The sequence below is a fragment of the Saccopteryx leptura genome, chromosome 10 (assembly GCF_036850995.1).
Source record: "Saccopteryx leptura isolate mSacLep1 chromosome 10, mSacLep1_pri_phased_curated, whole genome shotgun sequence".
NCBI classification, from domain to species: domain Eukaryota; kingdom Metazoa; phylum Chordata; class Mammalia; order Chiroptera; family Emballonuridae; genus Saccopteryx; species Saccopteryx leptura.
In genome coordinates this window covers 50,850,195-50,862,859 of record NC_089512.1, presented here as the reverse complement: position 1 = coordinate 50,862,859, position 12,665 = coordinate 50,850,195, and the positions used below count along the sequence as shown (strand labels likewise).

At 50.6% G+C, this 12,665-nt stretch overlaps 1 protein-coding gene across 12 annotated transcripts; it reads left to right on the top strand.

Annotated features, from left to right (window-relative positions):
• The first annotated feature begins 210 nt into the window (after positions 1 to 210).
• Positions 211 to 12,612, top strand: IL17RC (interleukin 17 receptor C). 12 transcript variants are annotated; one of them, XM_066351676.1, is made up of 20 exons: positions 211 to 573; positions 865 to 886; positions 1,082 to 1,203; positions 1,501 to 1,575; positions 1,700 to 1,774; positions 2,619 to 2,730; positions 3,064 to 3,108; positions 3,450 to 3,590; positions 5,050 to 5,189; positions 5,397 to 5,456; positions 7,862 to 7,916; positions 8,001 to 8,182; positions 8,286 to 8,336; positions 9,289 to 9,334; positions 9,485 to 9,606; positions 9,886 to 9,945; positions 10,466 to 10,514; positions 11,625 to 11,723; positions 11,825 to 11,863; positions 11,956 to 12,612. In XM_066351676.1, exons 1-20 carry the CDS (start codon positions 469 to 471, stop codon positions 12,582 to 12,584), a joined length of 2,229 nt encoding a protein of 742 aa, XP_066207773.1. In that variant the 5' UTR covers positions 211 to 468; the 3' UTR covers positions 12,585 to 12,612. The 12 variants fall into 12 exon arrangements, with proteins under 12 accessions (XP_066207773.1, XP_066207769.1, XP_066207780.1 ...); XM_066351672.1 differs by having other exon boundaries at positions 212 to 573; positions 1,082 to 1,234; positions 1,665 to 1,774; XM_066351683.1 differs by lacking the exon at positions 1,082 to 1,203 and having other exon boundaries at positions 212 to 573.
• Positions 12,613 to 12,665: the final 53 nt, after the last annotated feature.

Below are 12,665 nucleotides of genomic sequence, written 5' to 3'. Positions count from 1 at the left end.
GCTCAAGCCCTGCATGCACTTCAGCCCTCCTCCTTAAGGACTCCTGGAGTGAGTAAGAGCTTCTTTACTCAGCCAGGAGGGCAGGCTGCTGCCTCCCATCTCCAGGGGCCCTCCCCCTAGATGTCAGCAGGGGAGGAGGAAAGGGAGGAGGAAAGGAGGAAAAGAAGGGTGGTGAGGCCACCACCCCAGTCCAAGGCTGCTGGCTTCCAGGCTTGGTGTTGGTGGGAGGGACAGAGTAGGGAGGGAACAGCCAGCTGCCTGCCAGGAGCCAAAAACGAAAGCACTTTGGCTGGGACTGAGACTGGAGTTAAGACTCCCAGGAGAGGGAGTGTGCTACCTAAGAGCCCTGGGACCCTGGAGGCTGGGGAGAGATTCTGGTTTCTCCTGCCCAAATGCTCTGGACTGAGTGGGAGCAGAGGTGGGGGCAGGGCAGGGCTTGGGGTCTGGGTGCTACCTGGCACCTGGAAGATGCCTGTGCCCTGGTTCCTGCTGTCCTTGGCACTGGGCCCAAGCCCCATGGTCTTCTCTCTGGAGAGGATTGTGGGGCCTCAGAATGCTGCTCGCTGCTCTCCGGTGAGTCTGGGGTCCCGGAGGGTTGGAGAAGGCTCAGGGTTCAGTCTGAGGCCCATCAGGGCCCTATTCTGGCTCCTGTTGCTGCCGCTGCCACCAGAACTGCCTTGGCTGGTCTGTCTGGTACTGAGGGAGTAAGAGGAGAATGGGGAGGGGGCAAGAGCTGGGTCTGTCTTCTTCTGGGAGGGGCTTGGAATAGGGAGTTCCAGAAAGAGGTAGGCAGGTGATTTCAGGTAAGAAAAGATGGTTAGATTTAGGACCATAAATTCTGACTCTCCTTTGCCTCCTTCCCAGGGCCTTTCCTGCCACCTCAGGGGTGAGTAGTTCTACTTTTAGAGAGCCAGGAACTTCCTAGCTTGGTAGAAGGGAGGGAAGCTGTTGCAGTCCCATGCCCTCATGGCCCACCCTCCTCCCTGGAAGACCCCAAGCTCTTCGGGCCTCTGGGGATATCAGGTGCAACCAAACTCTGGGTTCAGGACACCTTCAGCTCCATTCTGTCCTTCACATACAGAAGGTGACATGCTCTGCATGCCTGGGAGCATTGTGTCTGCCCTAGAACCTGTGCTGGTGCCGACACACCTACAGACAGAACTGGTGCTGAGGTGCCATCAGGAGACTGACTGTGACCTCTGTGTGAGTGTGGCTGTCCATTTGGCTGTTCATGGTAAGCATGTCATACATGTGCACATGTGAATGTATCTGGGATGGGCATGAGGATCGGACAGTCTGTCAGGCAGCACTGGACATCCTCAGTGTTCTTCTGGAGAATACTGGCTGAAGGACCCCCAGATCAGTTTGGCCTTTCCATCTACCCCCTAGACCCCTAGCCTGGCCCCTGCTTCTCTCCATACCCTTTCTGGAAGGAAGCCAAACCCAAAGCCAGCCCAGAGCAGAAGGCCTGACCTGGGCCTTGTCCTTGGGTCCTTCCAGGGCACTGGGAAGAGCCTGGAGATAAGGAACAATTTGGAAGAGCAACTGATCCAGAACTTGAGGAGCATAAGAATGGTGAGGAGAGCCCTGCTGGCCCAACTGCCCCCTGCCAGGGCCTTGCCTGTGGCCCTGGGCCTGACCAAACCCTGCCCTGTTGCTCACAGCCTCTCTCCAGGCCCACGTCGTGCTCTCCTTCCAGGCCTACCCTACTTCCCGCTGTGTCCTGCTGGAGGTACAAGTGCTTGCTGCCCTTCTGCAGCCTGGTCAGCCTGTGGTATGTAAAATAATAATAATGATGATGACGACAACCTTCTGAATATGAAATATATTAAGTGCTTCCATATGCATCATCTCTTTAAGTCCTGACTCTGATCAGGGCTGTGATCAAATCCTCTCAGCCCTTTATGCCCCAGTTTTCTGTAAAGTGGGGGTAAGAGTAAGTCCTACCTCATATGGATGTTGTGAGATTATATGCAGTGGCAACACCATGAACCAGCATTATTACCCCCATTTTCCTGATAGAGAAAGTAAGAGTTGGAGAGGGAAAGTCTTTGGGCTGGATCATCTCCTCGGGACTTCCTGCCATACCATGTCTGTCCCATGTATGCACTGTGGTGCAGGCTCTGGGGCTACTCCAGGAGTTGTCTCCACTTGGGCCAAATCACTCAGACCCTTTGACTTCCCTGCCGGCCCTCAGCTCCCAGCCAATATCTTCTGATCTGGAAAATCGTCAAGTGGGAGAACATCTGCTGGCCCACTCTCAGGGCAATCGTGAGGACCACCGAGGCACTGGGTGTGAAAACCACTTCTGTGGGGAGGAGTGTTTGATCACGTTAGCTTTGGCTGAGTGATCCAGAACAGCTGGGGTTGGGGCAGGGACTCAAGTAGCTAGGGCTTTTATCCCTGCCCTGCTGATACTCCTATTGAGGGCATGTGGTTTAGAATGGTGAGTCTCTGAAGCAAACTTCAAAGGTAGAATTTCAGGCCATACAGTGTGAATACAGTCACTGGTTGGGGAAAAGGGAAGGGAGGAAGTGGTCCATACAGAGAAGCCCACAGCTTTTGGCATGGATTCTGAGCCCTATACCACCAACCTTCTGCTACTCCTCTCCTGACAGGGCTCTGTAGTATTTGACTGCTTTGAGGCTGCTCTAGGGGCTGAGGTGCGAATTTGGTCCTACACTCAGCCCAGGTATCAGAAGGAACTCAACTTCACACAGCAGCTGCCTGGTAAGTGGCTCCAGAGCCTCAGTGGCCCCAAATCCTGGCCTCCCTATTCTCTCTCCCCTTTGGCCACTTCCCTTACGCTTTCACTCCCTTCCTAGTCCTATCCACTCAAACAGTGGTGTGAGCTCCCATCCTCCCCAGCTACAGTTCCTTGTGCCTCCTCTCCCCAAGTGACATGACTTTCCCACCCCTGGGGAAGGTGCTTCGGGCACTGGACAGATATGGGTGGTATTTAGGGGACAGAGAGCCCTTCCCAGAGCTCCCCATGAGTCAGGTTGCCCCCTTCTTTCCTTGGTCCCAGCCCCACCGGAGGCTTTTTCTGTGATCTCTTCCCAGACTGCAGTGGGCTTGAAGTCCGGGACAGCATCCAGAGCTGCTCTGGTAGGGGCTAGGGCCAGTGGAGCTGGGAGGAGGGAGGGCCAGGGTCTGGAATATAAGAAACCCTTGGAGTTGACTTTAGGTCTGGGCTGCCACATCCCAGAAACTTTCAGAACTCATTAATTAATTAATTAATTAATTCATCACATATGAACTACAATAGTTACTACTTTGTGCCAGGCACATGGGAACATAAAAGTGGATCTGTCACTCCCTATAACAAATATTTATTAATACCAGGGACATCTAGAGGCCCAAAACATTGTCAAGATTATGGTGCACCCTCCCCCATACATAAAATAAAAATAATACCTATTTTAAAAGATTTTATTTATTTATTTTAGAGAGGAGAGAGAGAAAGAGAGAGACAGGGGGAGAAACAGGAAACATCAACTCCCATATGTGCTTTAACCAGGCAAGCCCAGGGTTTCGAACCAGCAACCTCAGCATTCCAGGTCAACGCTTTATCCACTGCGCCACCACAGGTCAGGCTAATAAGAATAATATTAAACCATAAAATAAGGGCTAAGAAAATCAACGTTCTGATCATTTTTTCATGCACTATTTAAATTTTTTATTTTCTTTTTTTATTGTAATATAACATACAGAAAAGTGTGTAAAGTGCTCTGATTTTATTGCCCAATTTCATTCATTTTTATATATGTAGCCATTTGCATATCTACTACCCAGATTGAGATATACATAGTGTGATATTTTCTTTTTTTAGAGAGAGAGACAGACAGAGGGAAGAAGGGGAGGAGGACAGAGATGAGAAGCATCAACTCATAGTTGCATCACTTTAGTTGTTTATTGATTGCTTCTCATATGTGCCTTTACTGGGGGGCTCGATCCAAGTCAGTGACCCCTTGCTCAAGCCAGTGACCTTGGGATCATGTCAATGACCCAGCACTCAAGCTGGCATGCCTATATTCAAGCTAATGATTTTGGGGTTTTGAACTGGGTACTCACGTCCTGGGCTGGTGCTCAATCACTGTGATGTTTTTTTAATTCTGAAATGACTGTATTTCAACTTCATTTTCTTTTTGGTTTCTTTAATCTTAAGCTTGGCCTGACTGCTTCTGGTAATCCATTAGAGACTATTCAACACCAGAACTTTGACGATATGCATTTTGTGTCATCATTCATTCAGTTACACATTGATTCACTTATTCAACAGATGTTTATTAATGATTACTCTACCCAAGGTATAGCAATAGGCACTAAAGATAAAGCAATTAACAAAACTGACAAAAATTCCTGCTCTCACTGAGCTGATACTTTGGCTGGGAGTCAGGATCAGGGTGGAGGTGAGGGTGAAGGGGGAAACAGTAAACACATGAAGATGTGGAATAGACAATAGTTAGACGGTGATTAGTGCTAGGGGAAAAGTGCAGGCAAGGGGGATAGAGAGGTGGGGGGTTGTGGCTATCCAGAGGGTTCCATGCAGAGGGCACAGTGAGTGCAAAGGGCTTGAGGCAGGAGTATGTTGTGGTGTGTTTCAGTATCAGTAAGGAGGCAAGTGTATCTGCAGCTGATTAATTTGTGCTAGGAGATGAATTCAGAATGGCCATGGCAGCCAGATTGGATAGGGCCTGCAAGCCTTTGTAAGAACTCTGTTTTGCCTCTGGGTGTAATATGGGGGGCCATCAGAGGCTTCTGAGCACAGGAGAATGATTTATTTTACAGTGGCTACAGGATCCTTCTGGCTGCAGAGGGAGAAGCAAAGAGAGGGTGGGTCTCAAGATAATGTACTGGGGCCTACATGAGCTCAGTCCCTGGATGCTGGGACAAAGCCTGGTCTGAGGTGGGGATACTGGCTCCATCCCCCAGGAGCACCCCAGTCTAAGGGGTTTGAAGGGAACTGTGAAGGATCAGTCGGTGGATGTGGCACAGGTTTGGGTGTGCGGAAGAAGTAAAGGAAGTCTCTCTTTGACTCCCCCACAGCTCTGCCCTGGCTCAACGTGTCTACAGATGGTGAGGATGTACACTTGTTACTGGATGTCTCCGAGGAGCAGCACTTTGGCATCTCCCTGTACTGGAACCAGACCCAGGGCTCTAAAACACACCGGTGGCACAGAAACCTGGTGAGACCTCCCAGGTCCATTCCCACTCTAGGCTGATGCCCATGCTAAGGATACAGGGGACATGTGAAGAGGACACAGTGACCCACACCCAAAGCAAGGAACATTGGTGGGGGAACTGCTGCATGCCTGGTTTTCTCAACTTTGGCCTCCAGCCTTCCCTTCTTCCTTATCTTCTCTCCAACTTCCCCACTTTTATTTGTTCCACAGACTGGGCCACAGACCATTACCTTGAACCACACAGACCTGGTTTCCTGTCTCTGTATTCAGGTAAGAGCAGAGCTTAGTTGGATGCCAGAGGAGTTGGTGAGGGGGTGGCTCTAACTGTCTTGGTCTCATTATTTTCCATCCTCCTCTTTGAGGTAAAGAGTATGACTCCCTAGGGTAACTGGCCCCCCTTGACCTTTGCTGTCCTATGCCTTCTGCTTGTTGCATGCATTGCATGCTCTTCTTGATCCTCTATCAACAGGACTCCCATTTATGCTTCATGGCCCAGTCAGATGCCACCTCCTCCTTGAATTCTTCCTCTGCACCTCCAATTCCTTCTTTGTGTTCCCTTGGAGGGTAGAGCATGTGCTATAAACTCAGACTGGTTTGAGTTTTGATTCTGGCCATTTGCTAGTTGTGTGACCTTAGGCAAGTCACTTTGCCTCTCTGAGCCTGTTTCCTATCTGTGAAATGGGAAGAATAACAGTAGCAGCCTCATAGGGCTATTATAAGGAAGTATGCCATACCTAGGCTTATATGTGCTGGCTTTTTCCTCTCCCTCTGATTGCACATTTAATTGGTCATCAGGTCCCATCTATTTTACCTCTAACATTAATGCTTCTCATCTTTTTCCGTTTCCTCTTCATCTCAGCCCAGTTTGGGCTTCTATCATCTTTCCTCTAGACTGTTTCAATAACTTCCTGTCTCACTTCCTTTCCCAGAACTCCCCTAGCATTCTGGGACCATATCTGTGACCCCCAACTGAACCGTTTCCACTGTCGTTCCTATGGTTCCACTTGATGGGAATATTGTTCCTTCCAGATGGGGCTACTTATCAATTTAAATCTACCTTTGTGCTTTTGCTTAGATGGTTCCCACTACCTGAGATGCTCCCGCTTCTTTTCCATACAACCAAGTCCTTCCAGCTCACGTTACCTCTTTCCCAAAGTTTCCCCCCCACCTCCTGGCCTCTCCTATCTACACATCTCCTTGCACTTCTGTCCTTCCTTGTCCATTTATTATTTCCTTTTTTATTTTGGCACCTGTCTCATTTCTTCTTGCATACAACAGATGCTTAATACATGAATGACCAATTTATTAATTTACATACACTTATCTTGTAACTTAATTTGTCATGTCCTTGAAGGCAAGATAATAATAACTAATTCAAACTGAGTAACTGCCCCAGAGACTTGACCAATGCCTGACACGTAGCAGGTACTGTTTTTTGTTGTGCTTTTTGTTTTCCATCTTTTTAAATAGGTACTTTTTTTTTTTTTGTATTTTTCTGAAGCTGGAAACGGGGAGAGACAGTCAGACAGACTCCCGCATGCGCCTGACCGGGATCCACCCGGCACGCCCACCAGGGGCGACGCTCTGCCCACCAGGGGGCGATGCTCTGCCCCTCCGGGACGTCGCTCTGCCGGGACCAGAGCCACTCTAGCGCCTGGGGCAGAGGCCAAGGAGCCATCCCCAGCACCCGGGCCATCTTTGCTCCAATGGAGCCTTGGCTGCGGGAGGGGAAGAGAGAGACAGAGAGGAAGGAAGGTGGGGGGTGGAGAAGCAAATGGGCGCTTCTCCTATGTGCCCTGGCCGGGAATCGAACCCGGGTCCCCCACACGCCAGGCCGACGCTCTACCGCTGAGCCAATCGGCCAGGGCCTAAATAGGTACTCTTAATTAAAGGTTTGCTAACTAAATTGATATGTTATCTCTAGTGCTTAGCACAGGGCTAAGCACATAATAGGTACATTTTAAGTTTTTTGAAAAAATAAATGAATGTGTCTTTAATACCTGGGACAGTGAGTGCCTAGCACACAGTAGGTTCTTACAGATTAATTATAGATTTAATTATCAAATGTCTCTAGTGCCTACCACAGTACTAAGACACATAGTAATACTCATTAAAATTTTGCTAAATAGGCCCTGGCCAGTTGGCTCAGTGGTAGAGCGTCGGCTTGGCATGCAGGAGTCCCAGGTTCGATTCCTGGCCAGGGCACACAGGAGAAGCGCCCATCTGCTTCTCCACTCCTCCCCCTCTCCTTCCTCTCCGTCTCTCCTTTCCCCTCCCGCAGCCGAGGCTCCATTGGAGCAAAGATGACCCGGGCGCTGAGGATGGTTCTGTGGCCTCTGCCTCAGGCACTAGAATGGCTCTGGATGCAACAGAGCGTCACCCCCTGGTGGGCATGCGGGAGTCTGTCTGACTGCCTCCCCTGTTTCCAGCTTCGGAAAAATGCAAAAAAAAAAAATTTTTTTTTGCTAAATAAAGATGTTGCCAGATGTTCACACAGGGTTTGCTGGGTGAATATGTGCATCTCTAGGGCCTTGCAAAGTATGAAAAGATCAGGCCAGTGTTTGTGAAATACTGGACAAATGAATGTGTTCCCAGTGACTAGCAGAGGGCTTGTCATATGCTTCTGGAGGTTTGGTTGGAGTGATATAATCTGTGGATCCCTGTTTCCTTTCCAGGTGTGGCCTCTGGAGCCCGACTCCGTTAGAACGAGCATCTGCCCCTTTAAGAGTGGTGAGAGGATCCGCAAGGGCCAAGGTGGGAAAGGTGCAGGCGGACCCTTGCGGGGCTCGCAGTGACCACGCCCTCTGCTTGCAGATCACCGTGCAAGACGCAATGTCTGGCGTGCTGCCCAGCTGCAGCTGCTGCCCCCGCGGGGCTGGCGGCTAAACGCACCATGTTCACTGCCTGCCGAGGCCACACTGTGCTGGCAGGCACCGAGCGGGGGCCCCTGTCAGCCGCTGGTTCCACCACTGTACCGAGAAAATGTCACTGTGAACGTAAGCGAGGCGGCGGGCAGCGCCCGGTATCGGGATGGGTGGTTGGGGAAAGCAAACCCAGGGGCTACCTTTAGTGACCCCACCCATTCCCCTCTTTCCACAGAAATACCTTGAGTTCCCGTTGTTGAAAGGCCACCCCAACCTCTGTGTTCAGGTAAGAAGGAGGCGCCAGAGCGTTGTGTTGTGGGCAGGACCCCCCTCCATGATGTGCAGACCCTCAGACAAGGCACTGTCTTCTGGACCCACTTTATCCTTGGATCCCTGAAGCAAAATGGTTATGGGCTTCCACTTTAGTTGTTACACTATTTACATTAGCAGTGCTAAGGGATTCTGAACCAGTCACTTCACCTCTCTGAAGATCAATCTTATCTATTTAATGGGGATGATAATAGTAACTACTTTATAGAGTGGTTATGAAGATTAGAGAAGTGCTTGACAGTAGGGGCTGGCAAAGACTGAATGCTCAACAAATGTTAGCTGCCTTTTACTATTGCTATCATTGTCCTATTTCCATACCTGTATAATGGGTTACTCTACAACTTCACTGGGTGATTATAAGCATAGTCATTCAAGATTTATTGAGCATCTACTATGTGCAAGGCACTGTTTTAGGCAGTTGGAATAGATAACAGTGAATAAAACCACTAAGTTTCTATCCATAGACAGCTTAAGTTCTAATGGAGAAATGCAAGGCAATAGATTTAATAATTATAGTATACAGTAATTTGTATATAAACACTATGGGGAAAGGTGAGGAATGATAAGAGAGGATTAAGTTGCAATTTCAAGTGGGTGGTCAGGTGAGGCCTCTGTGAGAGGGTAGTTAGATGGGAATGTATAAAGTGTCTTGTCAGACATGAAAAGAGTTAATTTAGGGTCATAAGCCCTGTTAGTACAGATGACCTCACAAAGCAGAGGCTGAGAAACATGGATTGACTCCTAACCACCCGGACTGGAACCCTGATCTTCCTAAGGCCAGGTCCAGAGTACAGACCCCCCCAACCCAACAGGCCTCCCCATGCCTATCCCACCCCTTCTCTTCTCGGGTCTTTCTGGCCTTAGTTCTAGTTTTCTTTGTGCCCCTAACCTGGGCCCCTTCCAAGCAGGTGAGCAGTTGGGAGAAGCTGGAGCTGCAAGAGTGCTTGTGGTCTGGTGAGTGGGGCCTGCAGGAGGCTGGGGCAGGGCCATCACAGTAAAGGTGAACCCTGAAGTGCCAGCTCCTAGGGGTAAAGATCAGGCATGGGGGGCACATGGCAGATCCTATCAAGGTTGAGTCTCAGAGTGGATTCTCATCCTTTTCAGACCTCCTAGGGCCCCTCAAGGATGATATACTGCTGGTGGAGACACGAGGCCCCCAGGACAACAGTTCACTCTGTGCCTTGGAACCCAGTGGCTGTACCCCACTCCTCAGCAGGGCCTCCACGGTGAGGGCTGGGGACCCTCTTCCATGTACCTCTCCAGCTCTATCTCACACCTGACCTCAAATTTTCCCTCTATTCAATTTTCCCCCCTCTGTGCCAGGCTCTATTCTGGTCTCTGGGAACATGGGGGTAATTCAGATGTGGGCCCTGTTCTCAATGGCCTGTCAGAAGTCTCCCAGCCTCCTGTGTCCTCTCAGCCCTCAGATTCTGCCCAGCTGCTGCCTGGTGGTCTCCTAGGTGCAGTGCCCCTAGGTGACAGTCCCTTACCCCTTGGCTTGGCAGAGGGCAGCTCGCCTTGGAAAGCAGTTATTACAAGACTTGAAGTCAGGCCAGTGTATGAAGGTGAGTTAGGTGCCCAAGGGCAAAAGCCCCAAGTCTCTACCTTCAGCCTCTTTCACTTCTTCCTGTGCTTAACAAAGGGCACCAGGGAAACTCTTCACTCTTCCTAGGCAGAGGCCTGCTCACTATCCTTCTAGCACCCATCCACTATCTATCTGTGTTTTCTTTGTGTCCAGTCCTGTGGAAGCTAGGAGTTGAAAAAGCATAGTTCCTGTCCCCAAGCTGCTCGCTGTTGCCTAAAAACCCATAAACAGATAACAGCATTCACATTTGCTAAGTGCTGGTGCAAAGGAAGAACTTTAAGGAAGGGTCCCTTCATGTGGGTAGATCTCGCATAGAGGAAGGCACTGTCTAGGCAGTAGGCACAGCATAAGCAAAGGCAACAGTTTGTAGGAAATTAATGCGGGTGGGGAGAAATATGCATAGTTGAGGCTGGGAATTTGGAGATCAGGCTGGTTAGAACTTGGTAAGTGCTGAAAAATAAGCTGAGGACTCTGGACTTGGTTTTGTTTGTATCTTTCAGCTATGGGATGATGACCAGGGAGCACTATGGGCCTGCCCCATGGACAAGTGTGAGTATTACAAGAACTGTCCTTCCTCTTCATAGCTAGCTCTCCAGGAGCTGGAATCTTGACAGGGACCACTCCTGGGGGCAGCACAAACAATTGCTTTGTCCTTCCCTGGCTCAGATATCAGAGGGTCATTCCTTCATTCATTCAGAAACTATGATGAAAGCTTGCAGAGCATCCCAGCATCACCAAGTTATAATGTCCGCGCACCCCCCAACCCAACCATAGAAGGCTAGAAAGACATTAGCCGCAAATCACTTAACATTTAGTAAGTGTGAGCTACTGAACACTCCCTGTAAAGTAAGTGTCCAAAACCATGAGTGCATATAACTGGACCTGACCTCAGTGGGGTAAACAGCTCAGGGGAAAGGTTTGAGCTGAACTCTGAAGGCTGAACTAGGTGACGGAGGTAGAGATACATTTTTGTGAAGATTGTGGGATGCTTTTTTGAGGAACTCCAAGGTGCTCAGTGGCTGGAATGTCTTGGGAAGCAGTCCCCAGTCATGCGATAATGATGGAAGGGCCATGTGTGGCCTTGGGAGCCAATGTAAAGAATTTGGAATTTAAAAAAAAAAGAAAGAATTTGGAATTTACCTTAAGAGCAGCAGGAGCTTCCCAAAAGGCTATAATTGGATTTGTATATTCAAAAGATCTCTGGGGCTGCCATGTAGTGAATGAACTGGAGACAGAAAAGAGGTCAGGGATACCAGTTAGAAGGTTGTTGCAATAATCCAAGAGAGATTAAGAAGTCAAGCACCCAGCCACTCTAGGTTTAGGGGGCAATTAATATTGCTGACATTTGAGCACTTACTATGGCCCGGCATTGTAAGTGCTGCTTTATGTGTATTAATACATATATGTAGTTCTCATAACAACCCTATCAGTAGGTACTGTTATCCTAATTTTACCAATATGAAAAACTGAGGCAGATAAGTCACTTCTCCAAGGTCACCCAAGTAGATGTATCTATGCTCATATACTGGTTCTAACACTATGTGCTGTGGACTTTGGGCAAGTCGCTTCATTTCTCTGAGCTTCAGTTATTCTCCTTCGTGAAGTGAAGTGAAAGTGTAAGGTCTAAAACTAGCCCATCTCCTCCCCTGGGTCTCTCAGATATCCACCAGCGCTGGGCCCTGGTGTGGCTGGCCTGCCTACTCTTTGTGGCAGTACTTTTCCTTCTTCTCCTCCTCCTCAAAAAGGACCATGTGAAAGGTGAGTCATTTCCGGCTCCCCATCCCCAGGGCTGGGACTGGGAGTTCCCTGAGAGGCAGTGGCTGAGCTCACCCTTTGCCTCCACCCCTCTGCCCCAACAGGGTGGTTGAGGCTCCTGAAGGAGGATGTCCGTTCAGGGGGTGAGTGTGAGCAAGCGCGGGAGGGCGGCCGGCCCCAGTGGGCCGGACTTCGGGCCATCTCACGTCTCCTCTTCCCTTCTGTTCTCTGGCAGCGGTCCTCAGGGCCCGCGCGGCTCTGCTCCTCTACTCCGCCGACGACGCAGGCTTCGAGCGCCTAGTGGGAGCCCTGGCGTCTGCGTTGTGCCAGCTGCCGCTTCGCGTGGTCGTGGACTTGTGGAGTCGTCGTGAAGTGAGCGCGCAGGGGCCCCTGGCCTGGTTCCACGCGCAGCGACTCCAGACCCTTCAGGAGGGCGGCATGGTGGTCTTGCTCTTCTCTCCCGGGGCGGTGGCGCTGTGTCGCGAGTGGCTGCAGGACGGGGCGCCGCCGCCTGGGGAGCACAGCCCGCACGATGCCTTCGCAGCATCGCTCAGCTGCGTGTTGCCCGACTTCTTGCAGGGCCGGGCGCTCGGCCGCTACGTCGGGGCATACTTTGACAGTCTGCTCTGCCCGGATGCTGTGCCAGCTCTGTTCCGCGCCGGGCCTGTCCTTGCCCTGCCCTCCCAGCTGCCTGACTTCCTGCGGGCCCTGCAGGGGCCTGACGCCCCCGGCCCGTGGCGGCTTGCGGACATGGCGGAGCAAGTGTCCCAGGCCCTTCAGCCCGCCCTGGACAGTTGCCTCCGGCCCCCGGGGACCGAAGAGACAGGTCTCGAGATGGGACCTGAGTTAGAGAACAGGACTTGAATAAAGGCAGACGCTATTTTTCTAACAACGTCTCTCCAATATTTTTCTGATTGAATGGCTAGCCTGGAACGCCGCCCGCAG